The sequence below is a fragment of the Lepeophtheirus salmonis genome, chromosome 8 (assembly GCF_016086655.4).
Source record: "Lepeophtheirus salmonis chromosome 8, UVic_Lsal_1.4, whole genome shotgun sequence".
Taxonomy (NCBI): Eukaryota; Metazoa; Arthropoda; class Copepoda; order Siphonostomatoida; family Caligidae; genus Lepeophtheirus; species Lepeophtheirus salmonis.
The window spans coordinates 2,075,625-2,089,874 of NC_052138.2; the positions used below are offsets into that span (position 1 = coordinate 2,075,625).

The window sequence follows — 14,250 nt, forward strand, 5'->3', positions numbered from 1 at the left end:
CACATAAAAATTGGTTTTAACTTAAATATCTGTCATTTTCTGAATAATTTTTTTCTCTTTTTTTTCTCATTTTTTTATCAAATGTCAATTTTCAATCTTTAAGAAGAAATGTCATAAAACGATGCATTTTGTATATAAAATTGTAGACTCTAACATTCACACAATATTTTATTTTCAATTTCTGGAACATTTTAATACATAATTTTTGCAATATTTGCAAAATGAAGCAGTTATCGAGGGTTATTTTTTTATACAACGTTATTCATCATAACTTTTTTTTTTGCAAACAGAATATTGGTAGGTTTGTGCTTCTTTTACAATTCCAATAAATGCTTTGAGCTATATTTTTGCAAAATTAGAATTATCATGATCTTTTTCGACAACAACGAAATATTCATATTATAATTATTAGTATTATGTAGTATATAGAAGTATTTTCTGAATATTTTTTTAATTTTCTTAATTAATTTGACCATTTTCAATGTGATTCCCCTCTCCCTCCTTAGCCAGAGCAACGCCAAGTAATCCTTGGGTATTTTTTTATAAGAGACAAAAACTTTATTGATTTTTTGAATAATTTTTTTTTTATAAGGAATACAATTTGACTCATTGGAATTTGGGTCTTGAACCCCTGGACTAAGCGAAATAATGTACATATAGGCTAAAGAATCTATATTATTCAATTTATCAATGGCGGAAGCGTCGATAACTTTATTATATTACACAACATTTCATACTAGAAAAAAAAAAATGGGGAAATGGCCCAAAATCAGTTGGTCGTTAGCCAATTCTTCCCAGCTATATAATTATTATTCAATAATTGTTGAGAAGTGTCCAGAGCTTAACAAGATTTGAATCTAATTCAACCAATCAGCTATCAAAACACGGATTAGTCAAAAAGAATCAGAAATATCGACAGCTGATAACGAAATACCCGGTATATTTTGGTATTTGTGAAGTAACGCCGTGTGAAGGCTTTTCGATCCTATCTATAACGTTCCTACATGTATCATTAGAGGGAGCTCGCGTACCAGCATGAGTGCTATACCTACCAAAGTTTGAGAACCACTGATCTAAATAATATGCCGTAAGTTAATATATTTAATTATAAAGTTAATGGGCATAATTATTTAAATCATTTGTAGACGAAAAAATAAATATATGTGATGGCTCTTCAACATTAAAGCAATCGATTCTTCTTAAAAAATAATGCTGGATTATATTTGTATACTTGAACGAATTATTACACTGGGGAACACGAATTTTGCACAAAAATAATTAATATCATATTGTGATATTAATTATTATTATTTATTACGGAGCATGGTGTCATGAAATTGGCATTGAAATTATGAATAATGTCCTGATAATGTTGCTTATTTGCTAGTACAGAGAAAAGGATATAAAGTATGACATTTGCTAGAATTACTCCACTGTCGATCCCCAATTCTACTCTGAGTCCAACCAGGACTATCAATTATAAATCCGCAACAAATCCTCAAGATTCGTCTTTTATGAGCACACACGAACGTTCAATCAGGTTTTGAATAAATATTGAATCTATTTAGGAAAGGATGTTTACTACTCAGGAGTTAAATAATAAGGACAACTGCAAAGGAAAAGAAAATTCCTTCTTTATACTACCAATTACAAATTAACGGGTCAGCTAAAAAACACACTGGATTTACATAGTTAACTATTGATATTTCTCATCCGTGATCATTCATCACTATGTAATATGAATAAGTATTAACTATTAAGGATCTAAAGAAGAGTGTCGTTTCTCATCATTTTTTACCCTAAAAATGGAAATATATGGAGTTCAGAACAAGATAGATAATCCACAAATAAAATTTATAATCATTAAAAAAAAAACAATTACATAAGTTTTATTAATCTTACTTTTAATTTGGGGAATGTTTTAAGTTTAAAAAATAAATCTCTGCGATAATAGTCCCAAATTACTATAATATTTCAGAATTCAGACGACTGACATAAAAAATGAGATCAGTTTTTGATTCTGCACTCAAATATAAATTCGATTATTGGCTTCAATTAATTTGTAGCGAATTTACTTCTATCCCTGTGTTATTATTCATTTCCATCAACAAATTATTCTGATTGATCCTTTGATCCTTTAAAGGAGCCGAAAATTGCACTTAATGTTGAAAAAAAAAACCATTCTCATATTGAAATGATTATAAAACATTATGATTATTAAACCTTACCACATATTTTGTTAACAATATTTTTTGCCTATTATTGAAAATATTAGGTTATGGATGTATTTCTAAATCCATCCCTCGAGTCCACGTTTTGCTGTCCTACCCTGTACATATATAGTGATGAGAAAGTCGGAATAAACTATAAATAAAAAAAAGATTTATTTTTATTTACTTCATATATGTGTTAACGAATGCTATGAATCAATTCATGCATTCATTGAATAAAAACTGTTAAAAAGATATTGTATAACGCTTGATTAATATTTTATTCAGAGTCCTTACGTCATGAAATTTATATAATTAAAAATAGGAGTATTTATGCTTTGAACTAGCAATTATATGGGATTTTCAGAAAGCAGTCTGTTCTTTTTATAATAAAGAGATTCTTCTAAGTTTGTTCATTTATTTAAAAAAAAAATCCGTAAATAAATACAAAAAATTCTATTTAACAATGTAAATTACCATTTTCTTTGCTAACGAATGATTAAATTCCCAAGCTATAATGAGAGATGTATAAAGTCTGTTTATAAAGGACTTGGAAATTGAATGGAAAAGGAGTATTTTAAAGGGCCGAGCGGGAAAAAATTGAACGACAAACGAAAAAAAAAAAAAATTCAACGCCATTCCTTTCAATTTTTATTATTTTTAGGCTTTTTAAAGAACATTAGGTCGATTTTTGGTAGAGCAATGGAGGCATAGTTCTATTTTCCCTGTTGCTCCCCCAAAAATGGACCTATTATCTTTTTGAAGTGATTTTTTTTAGAATAAATGTATTATGGAGGCACAAATCCCTACCGCAAAAGTTAGATAGTTATATCGTTCAGTGGTTTTTTCAAAACTGTGGTAAACATATCGATCATACATCATAAACTCATGATTAGTGATGGATAAAATATGTCCTCCTGCCGATATGTAAAAATAAAAGAGATGGAAAATGAACATGGTACTCCTGAATAATCTATGGAAGGAGAACAGCTTGGCTGTCATTACGTTTTATTACATCAGCTGCAAGCAGCCGTAAGATGAAGCAAATTGCATCAAATAATGCAACTGAGCAAAAAAAAAAAAATTCTAAATCTGCAGACAACCTTGATAGTGTTCCTTGATTTATATCCAATACCAATACACTATAAATGAATAAGGTCATTCCAAGCCAAATCAATCACTCAAAAACAGGACCATCTATATTTTTTTTTATTCAAATTTGACACATATTTTAATATTAGTTAAAAACTTATGAATCCAAAATTTTATCGTTTTTCATCCTCCCGTTCAGGATTGAGAGGCTTCTAAAGTTTCGCCCTCAATTCCACCTACCCTATTTTGAATGTTTTTAAAGATATCGATCAACTTTAAAACCCATTTAATTGTTTGAGTCTTTTGTTGTATTTTATTGGCAAGGCAAAAAAATGAGTTTTTACCCATAAAGTCACGAGATCTATATTTTGACCTTTAAAAAAAATAAAAAATAAAACATGTCCATTTTCAATTTCACTCAAATTTTTAAACGTTTTTAATTTGTAGTATATCATAAACATATACAATAAGTTTTTAGAGATGCATTCGATTCCATATACAACGGGTGAAAATATGTACGTAGGTAGAGCAAATTTCTGAATATATACATATACTAAATATTATACTCTAGTTTTTGAAGTATATATGCATGGTTTTTAGATTGTAGTAACTAGGTAGAATCGAATGGATTTCTAAAAACTTAATGTTTATGTTTTACAAATTAACATTTAAAAATTTGAGTGAAATTGAAAATGGAGTTGTTATTTTTTTACAGTCCATTAGTCTATGTCAATTTAACTATTGTGCAATATTGTACAATGTAAATGACATTATGTCATTCGGCATAATATGTAATCGCTTTCGAGTTATGGAACAGTATTACAAGACCCTAATGACAGCTATTCCATGGTGTTTTGAATATAATTATATAATTACAATTATAATAATTAAAATCGTTAATTATTTAAAAAAAAATATATTAAATATGTACTTTGACTCCTTCAACAGAGCGTTTTCACGTGACCCAAGTACGTCATTTTGGGACCTTAACAACAAAGTGTTATAATAATGAAGAGCCTTTCTTTATCTGTATATATAAAATTGAGTTTTGTGTTTGTCTGTCTATTTGTCCTTTATACGTCACAACACCGTTGGACCGAGGAGGCTGAAATTTTGCATGAATGCCTCTTTTGAACATGGTCAGGTTAAGACGAGGGTGGCGATTTTCAGGGGAGTCATATAAGGAGGGCTTATTCTATACCCGGAACACAAGAATTGTTTTTTGGAGCTTAAGGAGACTAGATAGGGGGTTAAGTTATAAATCAAAAAGTGACTGCCGTTTCCAAAATACTTATACGAAAAACGGCTTAATTTATTATTATTAATAATAATAAAAGTTATGGGTAAAAAAAAGAAATTGGTGAAAATTGACGTTTCGTTTTTCTTTTTTTCAGGTGGAAAAAATGGATTTCCAATGGAATATTGGATTAGTAAATCAAATAAAGTTTGTAGAAATTTGTATGGAAATTCGTTTGCATATAAATTTGACACATAAAAATTGGTTTTAACTTAAATATCTGTCATTTTCTGAATAATTTTTTTCTCTTTTTTTCCCCTCATTTTTCATCAAACGTCAATTTTCTATTTTTTAATAAGAAATGCAATAAAACGATAGATTTTGATTTAAAATTACTAAAATGTATTCTCAATTTCCGGAACATTTTAATACATAATTTTTGAAATGCTTGCAAAAATGAACTACTTATCAAGGGTAATTTTTTCGGCGACATTATTCTCCATAACTTTTTTTGTTTTTGCAAGTACGAAAAAAATATTAGTAGTTTTGAGTTCTTCTTTATAATTAGAATAAATGTTATTTTATACTTTTTTTTTGCAATATGAGTGCAAAAAAGTTTTTTTTTTGCAAATTTTGATTTGGCAATATTTTTATAAAAAAAAATGGACTTCTCATCTAGACAATTTTTGATGCATATTTGTTGGTATGTTATTTGAAGTTTATACCTCAATTTAAAAAAAATTCATAATAATACATATGTTTGTTATAATGCTCGCCTGTGCCGAAGGGTTCTAATCATTAAGAAAGAATAATATTGACCATTGTCAAGGTGATTTCCCGCTCCCTCCTTGCCGGGTAACCCTTTGCTAGTTAATTATATTAAGGAAAATGGTGAACTATTGCATGTCAAAAGAGGACTAACTAATAGAAGGACATAAACCCTACTGTCTATAAATGTCCTATATCTCTATTGCCCTATTGCCTAGTTTTATTACATATCTGACCAGGAGCATGGCTAGCTATCATCATTTTGTTTGGGGGGGAGGATGGCATAGTCCCATAGCCTCTAACAACATGCAAACCGTAAAACTTACCTATATACGGCAATTAGGATGATATATTTGTCTATACCTCATATAGATTTCGTAATATCAGGCTCATCTTCTGCGTATTCATTTTTATTAAACCCATTCATCCCCTTAAGTCATCAAAACATTATTTGACCAACATGACCCTGATTGAGAACCAGTGGAAAGTGATTGTCCAGTTAATTCAAGATGAAAAATCCCATACTCCCATTTCCAAACTTATTAAAGTTAGCAAAGACTCTATATTTGAGGAACTGGAAGAAGCACGAGTTCGGGAACGATTGAGCCTCTTGACACATCCCCAAGATCACGCAGGACTGGCTCACAGTAAATATTCCAAACTTTTTGTCCGTGGAAGAATAACCTCCCAGCTCCCTGGCTCATGGAGGTGGCCTTTTTGAATATAATATATGTTACAGAAAATTAAATTAAAATTATACCTAGTAGGTTGTGGTAAAAAGTAATTTCGTACTTTTTGCTTTATTTCAATGCCTTATAAGAAGTGTTTGAGCCACGCTAAGAACGCCCATGTATCCAATCCTTAAATGTATTAAACATAAGTATGTTACTACATCGTTATACAATTTATATCTTATTTACATGCTGTATATAAAAATTAAATATAGTATTACAATGTAAAGAATAAGATATTTTCGCCAATTATCCTACTTTTCTCGTACGTAATCGATCAAAAAAAAACGTACAAAATTGGGATTTTTTAGTACATTGATTATTTTCAAATTTCCCTCTTTACTATTGACATCAAATTGTATTCAATGCAAGTGGCAAGTCTGTTTTTATTCATTTACTAGAATTCTAACAAGGTTTATTAAAAATTTGCTCATTTTAAGTAGTAAAAATATCAAATTTGAGCCCCAATATGGCGTCTCCTATAATTATAATGCAATTTATTACGTTAGTGAAAATGTTCAATAGAGCGTTTTCAGGAATTTGATGAAAGTAATTGCATAATAAATATTATGTTCCTATCACAAACTGCAGACTTTTTTTTTTTGTAGAGGATTTCTTTTTTGCAGAATATGTATATCTTCAAAGGATCAACTCCTTCTGATAAGAAGGGTTTGATTTTCATTGTTAGGAATGAGTCAAAGGTGCTACTCATGTAACTAAATAGTCAATACTATTCATTTGTTAACTAAAACTGTGCACATCAATACACTCTTGTTCACGTAATGAAACGGAGGAGGTATTTCTCAGATTTATTCATATAAAAAGTTACGTATACAGGCGAGAGTAGGAGGATAATAGAGGAATAGTATAGCTAAGCATGGAAGTGATGAATCCTTTGGAATACACTTGTTTACAAAAATTAAGCTGAATAAAATCCGAATCTCATTGTGAAATACTCATCAGTGCATTCAGGGCCTTTACAACTTACAAATCGAAGTTTATCACCTCATATATTTACCTGCAACTTTATCAATCATGGCAATTGAATGGAAAAACTTGAAAACTCCTAATGGATACCTCAAAATTGCAGAGATCGTAAGTTCCCTATATTTGATCAATTCGTGATGACACATCCTTTATTCACCTATAATTAATAATCCGGCTTTCTTCCCAGATATTAGCCTACATCATTATGATATTGGCTAGCACTGGTGGATGGGGATACTACATCGATGAATTGCTTCAATTTGGAGGACCTAGCTCGACTCTTTTCGCATTAGGAACTATTTTTTCCTTTTGTTTCATTTTACCCGGAATAATGATCAGCTATGTCCTTGGCTCTACCTTCACTGTTCTCGTAATTTTAAATCTATTTCAAAAATATATCGGAAACTGTACATTAATTTTATCCATGAATAGGAGGAATATTTCACAGGCCTAGGAGCCATATTTTCCATGATTGTTGGAGCTATCACACTCAATAGATTTTCCTATATCTTTGGCCGATCTCATGATTTTGGAATTGCTGTTGGTTGTTTATCCATTCTGTTGAGTCTCATTTTACTTGCAGACTTCCTTATCGGAGTTAAGAAGGCAAACATTTCTCTTCTACAAAGTCAAAACGAGGATGAGAGTTAAATTAGGATTAACTCATTATCATCTCATATTTTTTTTTTTTAGTCCAGAAGATTTTCAATAAAACAAAACTTGATATAATTATATTAATATGTATATAATATGTAATTAATTCTAAGATTTGAAGTCTTGCCAATGAAATAAAATCAACAATATCAAAATATCATCACGCATCCACTAGGTCGTTAAAGTTTTATACATAATATGGAATCTTATCACATTTTGATTGTGGTTTGGATTCATATTCAACAATAACTACAGTAATACATTTATCCTTGATTGAGTAGTTTGATGAGGAACTACACTTGAATGAACTTGACTTATATCATATATGATAGTGTTCACATTTAGACTTAAATACATCGTAAGATTTCCTAATATTTTTATAATTTGTTGATCAAATAAACTTATTGGAATAATTAATTATAAATATACTTTATTTATTGAATAATTAATAGGAGTAGGATTTTGAATTAACATATTTTACGACTTATTGCAATTCGCAAGTATAGTTGTTATTTATTAGCTAGATAAAGATTGATAAAATAATATTTCTTCGTGGACCACCATGGTATGCTGGTATTAATTTTTTTGTCCACACTGCATGATTTGATTACTTACTACTTTTTTCCTTTTTATATGAAGCCTGCGCTCCCGCGCCAGCCCTGAATGCCTACTACTAATTCTTAACTTTTATTACACGACTTATGTACTGCGTTCATCGAATCGTTATCAAAAGCTCACAGTGCCTATTTTGTTTTCCTATTTAATATGTCAATAGACAAAAATAAAGTCCCCGGGGTCAAAGTCATCCCTGCTCATCAACAATTCCTCATATCCTCCGGAACAAAAATCATCAATGAATTGGTTCACCAGGAATCGGGAGTCCCCGTTGGAACGATCTTTCTTGTACGAGAGTTTGGAGGTAAGTTTACAATCATACTATCACGTGGTTATCTTTATAAATTGATGTGAATATACATACGCTATGACGTCAATGTAAATTGAAACCTTTTAAAATATCATGAGATTCTTACTTTTGTCGATTATTAAATAATTCAAGTATTTAAATGATATCTTTATATTCCAGGTTCTTTACAGTATTCATCCCTGCTTTTAAAGTACTTCATTTCGCAAGGAATCCATGATGATCACCAGGTTTTCCTTGCTGATCCCTGTGATGCAGAAAAAACATTCAGGACTATTCCTAGCTTTACTGATTCCCTGCCTGAGAACCAAGTCAAAAATGAACCAACGGAGTCACAAGATTTACTCATTGCTTGGCGTTACAAGAACTTACCAAGCAAGGATCCTCCAAAATCATCTGGTCCAATTACTTTTGATGTAAAAACATCAATTCCAAAGGAAACTCTGGAGGGACGCACTTTCTCATTTATTCCTCCTAGTCAAGGCAGTGATTCCGTTTACATCTCTTTATTAAAAGAAATCTACAATGTTCTCAACGATCCATCTTCCCCATATAAATTTACATCTTCTAAGGAGGATGAAAGACCCATATCAGTTCTTCGAATCGTCATTAATGACTTTGGATCGCTTTTGTATGGTTCTAAGGACTCTGAGGATTTAAAACGCTTCATCATTTCCCTTAAATCCCTCTGTCGGAATTATTTGTGTGTTGTGGGAATGCAGATAAAAGGTAGGGATGAGACTCTCTTCGAGTCAATAAAGGATCACATTGACTCCGTGATTGATGTTAGAGCCTTTGAAGAAGACAGTGCTTATAAGAAACTTTTCAAAAAATATCATGGGTTGATGCAACTTGAGAGATCTGATAATTTACATAGACTCCATCTCAACCCTAAAATCAACTCTGTCTATCTATTTAAGTCCCTACGAAATGGATTCGCTATGGAATTAATGAGTCTACCTCCTGACTTGGATGTTCAGAACTCGAATGAGTCTTCGAAAAATAATGCATTGAGTTGTCAGAGCATTGATTTCTAATATTATGTATGCGAACATACTGTTAATATTGGTACGACTGGGATGATGTGTTTGAATTAAGTATATTTCTATGACAATCATTCACATTTATACGTAATAATTAATCAATTATAAAAAAAAATCGCCTACAATTCGTTTGATCTGTTTTTCTTTTTGCGTTTTTTCTTTTTTATTTCGGATTTCTTACGGAATAGGTAATCAATCCCTGCCGTTTCAATATGTTTATACCCTACACTGTCCATATATTCCGTCAAATCCGATACAGATCCGTTGAAAACCTTTCCCATATGATTGACTTCGATATCAATAATTCCAATATCCACCTATAAGAATGAGAATAATTCAGACAATTGTGATAAGTAGATATGTGTCAAGTCTAACCTTATCCCAAGGCAGTGTTCTGAGTACTGGCATTTCTGCTCCTTCTATATCCAAACTAAAGTAATCAATTCTTGGATTTCCTATAGCCATAAGTATGGAGTAAAAAGGGAAACACTGGACCTTAATCGTTCTCCTATGATACCATCTTCGATTTAAATCCGGTGGTCTATCAATATCCCCAGGTTTAATTTTATCTATTATTAAATGTAAACTTTAGTATGTAAACATAGCTTATATGATTATCACTAGACGTGGACTGATATAACGGATCGAAATCAGAAAACTCATGTGTCGGGGAAAAATATAATATATATTATAAATGATGCAATCAGATTCTTATATCGTGTTAAATAAGTTCAGTGTCGTAATCACTGGGGCCCAAGCCCTCCAATAGCAAATCTGTGATTACTGCAAAGTAGTTGCTACTGCTAATACGACAAATCTTTGGAAAACATGCCCTCAATTGAAAGAATATCTAGCTTGAGGAATATAATAAAAAACTGGTGGATGAAAAATTGTAGTCTAGTAAGCGAAATGATGATCCAAGAACTGGTTCAAATCAATGCAAAACCACATAAAAATACAAATATCTTTCGGCTTTACAAAACTTTTGCACTTCAATAATGAGTGGCCTAAAAAAATCCACTATTTAATTGGTGAGGTGATATCGAATTGGAAAGTATTTTGATATCAGTCCGTGTCTAATTTTGACCTCACCTGGTTCGATGATTCCTCCGATCAGTCCTGATGCATCAAACGAAACAATTTCAGGTGTAGTTTTAGTTGATAGGCATTGAGGAAAAGTATAGGCTCTCCGATGTTTATATGAGAGTGACTCATAAAAGTCTGGATTGGGTTCCACCAACAAACCTGTCCACTTCAAAAAATAGAAAAAATATGATGATTTGTTCATTTATTTGATTCGAACAGTAGTAATGTACTTACTTTGTGAAAGAGTTCAAACAAGAGAGTATTTGTGAACATTTGTCCATCTGCAGCTCCAGCCTCAACAAAGAATCCATTTTTCTTATTCCTAAATAAAACATTGTCAATATAATCACTTAATTAATTATCTACAGGATATATTGATGACGCCGGCTCTCACTTTAAAATGCTGTTAACAATCACAGGCTGTCGAAATTGTCCACTCATATACTTAATAGGAAAATCATCTGGAGGGTATGATAAATTGTACGGAGTCTCTGGAGATGGAGGTTTCACAATATACTTATCTTTTAATATATTAATCAGAAAGGGATCCTCTTGATCTAGTTGATTTAAAGAGGGATTTAGAGTGCCAAATGTTTCGATTTCTTCAGTTAATCCCAAAGTAAAATCAAAATGTAAAGTTATTATCAGGAGAAGTATTGAAAAAGGCATTGCCATGTATGTACTGTATGGCGAAGAGTATTCAAAGCAAGTGAGGTGTACAAATAAATTAAAATATACCTAGGGAAGATCATTTTTAATGTACCCAGCATATTTTTTGTGAGTTGAGAATAGATAGTACTACTATTGCAGTTGTTGAATGAACCCATAATGATTAAATACATAGATTTATTTATATCTATGAAAAAATCTTCTCATTGGATTTATAGCTGGAGGGAATGCAGATTCTACATAAATGTATCGGTTAATTCTCCTACAAGGATTTCTCGAAATATGTACATTTTAATATATTATAATAATGATTTTCATATTATAATTTGTTTAGATCATGTATCAGGGTTGAGGTTAAACGGCTCATTAATTATAATTCATGATAACAATTATATTATTTCCTCTAGACTAAATAAAATATTAAAAAAAGGGAGTTTGTTGTGAATAGTTCAAAGAGAACCCATGATAATCCCTATTTGTTGAGGCGTAGAAAGAATGTAGAAATTTCATCCCATCAATGAATCATACTCCACTCATCGTACCAAATATTATTAATTAATATATTAAGTATTTATGTTATATATATATACATTTATAGACTTAGTACTCTAGTATCGAGATCGTACGTACGTACATATTTTGTTACAAAGTAAAATTGGTGTGACTGTTGAAATAAAGAGGGCGTTTGGAGTATCTATTTTGTAGCTCATGTCACTGTCGAAAATCATTCTAATCTTCTTTTTCTGACAGAATTGTTACCAACGAGACGATGCTATGATTTCGGATAATAGTCCCTTGTTTGCTCAAAGTGAGGATGTGATTGACGATGGTATCAGCCCTGAAAACGATTACTCCGAGCCACCATCCTATGACTCTCTCAATCCCCTTGGTGAGTTTGCCCCTGACTAATTAATAAATAAATCGGATTTATTTATCTAATTTAAATTTATTATTAATGTTGAAATACTTATCAGTAGGTTCAAGATCAGGTTTTGAGACTGAACTGGACTCAGACTCTGTTGGTGGTGGTAGCGGAGTAGGAGGAGAGCGTGATGGGAGTTTTGACTCTGTTTTAGATTCAGATTTTTGCTATGGATTGGTGAATAGACGCCCTCACGGGAATGAACAACTTGCATCGTCGCGCAATGAAAGTGGAACAGGGATTATTTATACAACATTTCTTATTGTTAATGCAGGCCTAGGGGCTGCTCTTCTCAATTTCCCAAAGTCATATGATGAGGCGGGTGGTTTAGGGATTGCAATTTTTGTACAAGCTTTTCTTCTCATTTTTATTTTAATTGCTTTACTTGTACTCGCATTTTCTGCCGATCATTGTGGAGCAAAAACACTTCAGGTAGATAAATTGTTGATAGTAGTTACGTAATTATTATTATTTTATTAATTATCACAAATCCCTGTTTATAGGATGCTATGTACGGCTCTGCAGGAAAGTTTGGAAAATATTTGTCTTCAGTGATTGTGGCTATCTACACATTCGGAACCACAATCACCTTTCTTATTATTATTGGAGATCAGATTGATCGTGTGTTTGAGTCCTGGGTTGGGCCAGGATGGTCAGAAATTTGGTATTATAATCGTACGTTTACTATTACAATGAGCTCGGTACTTTTCATTCTTCCAATGTGCTTCTCTAAAAAAATTGATTTCTTGAGCATTCCGTCTACGTTGGGTGTAATAGCCATTCTGTACATTGTATGTCTTGTAATATATGAGTATTATTTTGGAGATTATAAACACGGTAAAATTAAATATCTTGATTTAATTATAGAAGTACTTATACATTTCTCCTTCCATACTTTCTAGGGAAAATAAAGACGCACCCAGACTCCTGGATGGATGTCTTCTTAGTTGTTCCCGTAATATGTTTCGGTTATCAATGCCATGTGTCAGTTATACCCATTTATAGTTGTATGAAGCAACGAAATATAAAGAACTTTACAATTTCATCATTCAGTGCAATCGCCATATGTTGCTTTTGTTATACAGGAGCGGCAGGATGGGGCTACTACACATTTGGATCTTTAGTACAACCCGACATACTCCTCATGTATGATGCTTCAGATCCTAAAATCCTCATGGCTAACATTGCAATGGCTCTTAAAACCATTACCACTTACCCAATCCTTTTATTTTGTGGACGGGAAGCCATTATCTCAGTCATATTTCACTCTGGTGGTGGAACAAGACTCGTCTCAAGTATTATTTCCTTGATCTGGTTCGTTTTGAGTCTACTGTCTGCGTTGTTGATTCCAGATATTGACCTTGTGATTAAGGCACTCGGGTCCTTAGCTTCTATTTTTATATTTGTTTTCCCTGGAATCTGTCTCTTCAAATATACCTTAAGAGTAGACCCGTCCTTTGTACGAAAAAAGACAATAGCTATTCTGCTTATCTCCATAATCTTCCAAGTCATAGGATTTTTCATTTTTGGTGTGGTTTTGACTCAAGCTGTTAGGAATATTAAATTAACTGGACTTACTGGTGGACAATATATCGAAGGAAGAGAGTATTTATAATTTGAAGTCCTGAAAGAGGCGTATATTGCATCAACTATGTAATTTGTGCATGTCCTTATTTATATATTTATAATGACCATGGAAAATCATCACCATGGAAGACCGATATACAACTGATTTTCCAAATTGAGTTTTAATTGTCAGTATTTCTTCAATTTTACAAAGTTTTTAATTTTTTCTCCTTCATATTTTGTTAATATGTATTGTATATCTGATTATAGTCTACACACTCAAAAAAACACTTTTTTATTGTTTATCATTTACTCATAACTCAAATAATAAAAAAAGTTTTAAATGAAATTATTGGGAGTAAG

General features: G+C 31.6%; 4 protein-coding genes across 7 annotated transcripts; 3 read left to right on the plus strand and 1 right to left on the minus strand.

The window, feature by feature from the left end:
- Window positions 1-6,718: 6,718 nt before the first annotated feature.
- Window positions 6,719-7,839, plus strand: LOC121122359 (uncharacterized). Its single transcript, XM_040717331.2, has 3 exons — window positions 6,719-7,133; window positions 7,213-7,395; window positions 7,458-7,839. The coding sequence occupies exons 1-3, from the start codon at window positions 7,074-7,076 to the stop codon at window positions 7,674-7,676; spliced, it is 462 nt and encodes a 153-aa protein (XP_040573265.1). The 5' UTR covers window positions 6,719-7,073; the 3' UTR covers window positions 7,677-7,839.
- A 484-nt stretch (window positions 7,840-8,323) lies between these two features.
- Window positions 8,324-9,769, plus strand: Elp4 (Elongator complex protein 4). The gene is made up of 2 exons (XM_040717328.2): window positions 8,324-8,598; window positions 8,764-9,769. Exons 1-2 carry the CDS (start codon window positions 8,445-8,447, stop codon window positions 9,636-9,638), a joined length of 1,029 nt encoding a protein of 342 aa, XP_040573262.1. The 5' UTR covers window positions 8,324-8,444; the 3' UTR covers window positions 9,639-9,769.
- On the minus strand, window positions 9,682-11,490 carry LOC121122358 (protein Star). The gene is made up of 5 exons (XM_040717329.2): window positions 11,125-11,490; window positions 10,965-11,052; window positions 10,737-10,896; window positions 10,020-10,213; window positions 9,682-9,961 (listed from the first exon to the last, which is right to left on the minus strand). Exons 1-5 carry the CDS (start codon window positions 11,403-11,405, stop codon window positions 9,764-9,766), a joined length of 921 nt encoding a protein of 306 aa, XP_040573263.1. The 5' UTR covers window positions 11,406-11,490; the 3' UTR covers window positions 9,682-9,763.
- A 400-nt stretch (window positions 11,491-11,890) lies between these two features.
- Window positions 11,891-14,236, plus strand: LOC121122355 (sodium-coupled neutral amino acid transporter 7). 4 transcript variants are annotated; one of them, XM_040717327.1, is made up of 5 exons: window positions 11,994-12,288; window positions 12,374-12,753; window positions 12,825-13,158; window positions 13,224-13,616; window positions 13,674-14,236. In XM_040717327.1, exons 1-5 carry the CDS (start codon window positions 12,174-12,176, stop codon window positions 13,934-13,936), a joined length of 1,485 nt encoding a protein of 494 aa, XP_040573261.1. In that variant the 5' UTR covers window positions 11,994-12,173; the 3' UTR covers window positions 13,937-14,236. The 4 variants fall into 4 exon arrangements, with proteins under 4 accessions (XP_040573259.1, XP_040573261.1, XP_040573260.1 ...); XM_071890687.1 differs by having other exon boundaries at window positions 12,049-12,288; window positions 12,377-12,753; XM_040717325.2 differs by having other exon boundaries at window positions 11,891-12,288; window positions 13,224-14,236.
- The last annotated feature ends 14 nt before the right edge of the window (window positions 14,237-14,250 follow it).

What these genes read in the sequence shown, in the direction of transcription:
- LOC121122359 (XM_040717331.2), top strand. Translation starts at nt 7,074, where the DNA reads ATGGCAATTGAATGGAAAAACTTGAAAACTCCTAATGGATACCTCAAA. An exon ending in ACCTCAAAATTGCAGAGATC is followed by an intron (nt 7,134 to 7,212) that starts GTAAGTTCCCTA and finishes CTTTCTTCCCAG; the next exon opens with ATATTAGCCTACATCATTAT. An exon ending in GCTCTACCTTCACTGTTCTC is followed by an intron (nt 7,396 to 7,457) that starts GTAATTTTAAAT and finishes ATCCATGAATAG; the next exon opens with GAGGAATATTTCACAGGCCT.
- Elp4 (XM_040717328.2), top strand. Translation starts at nt 8,445, where the DNA reads ATGTCAATAGACAAAAATAAAGTCCCCGGGGTCAAAGTCATCCCTGCT. An exon ending in TCTTGTACGAGAGTTTGGAG is followed by an intron (nt 8,599 to 8,763) that starts GTAAGTTTACAA and finishes TTTATATTCCAG; the next exon opens with GTTCTTTACAGTATTCATCC.
- LOC121122358 (XM_040717329.2), bottom strand. Translation starts at nt 11,405, where the DNA reads ATGGCAATGCCTTTTTCAATACTTCTCCTGATAATAACTTTACATTTT. An exon ending in TGTTTGAACTCTTTCACAAA is followed by an intron (nt 10,897 to 10,964) that starts GTAAGTACATTA and finishes TATTTTTTGAAG; the next exon opens with TGGACAGGTTTGTTGGTGGA. An exon ending in GAACACTGCCTTGGGATAAG is followed by an intron (nt 9,962 to 10,019) that starts GTTAGACTTGAC and finishes TCATTCTTATAG; the next exon opens with GTGGATATTGGAATTATTGA.
- LOC121122355 (XM_040717325.2), top strand. Translation starts at nt 12,174, where the DNA reads ATGATTTCGGATAATAGTCCCTTGTTTGCTCAAAGTGAGGATGTGATT. An exon ending in GTGGAGCAAAAACACTTCAG is followed by an intron (nt 12,754 to 12,824) that starts GTAGATAAATTG and finishes CCCTGTTTATAG; the next exon opens with GATGCTATGTACGGCTCTGC. An exon ending in TTTTGGAGATTATAAACACG is followed by an intron (nt 13,159 to 13,223) that starts GTAAAATTAAAT and finishes CATACTTTCTAG; the next exon opens with GGAAAATAAAGACGCACCCA.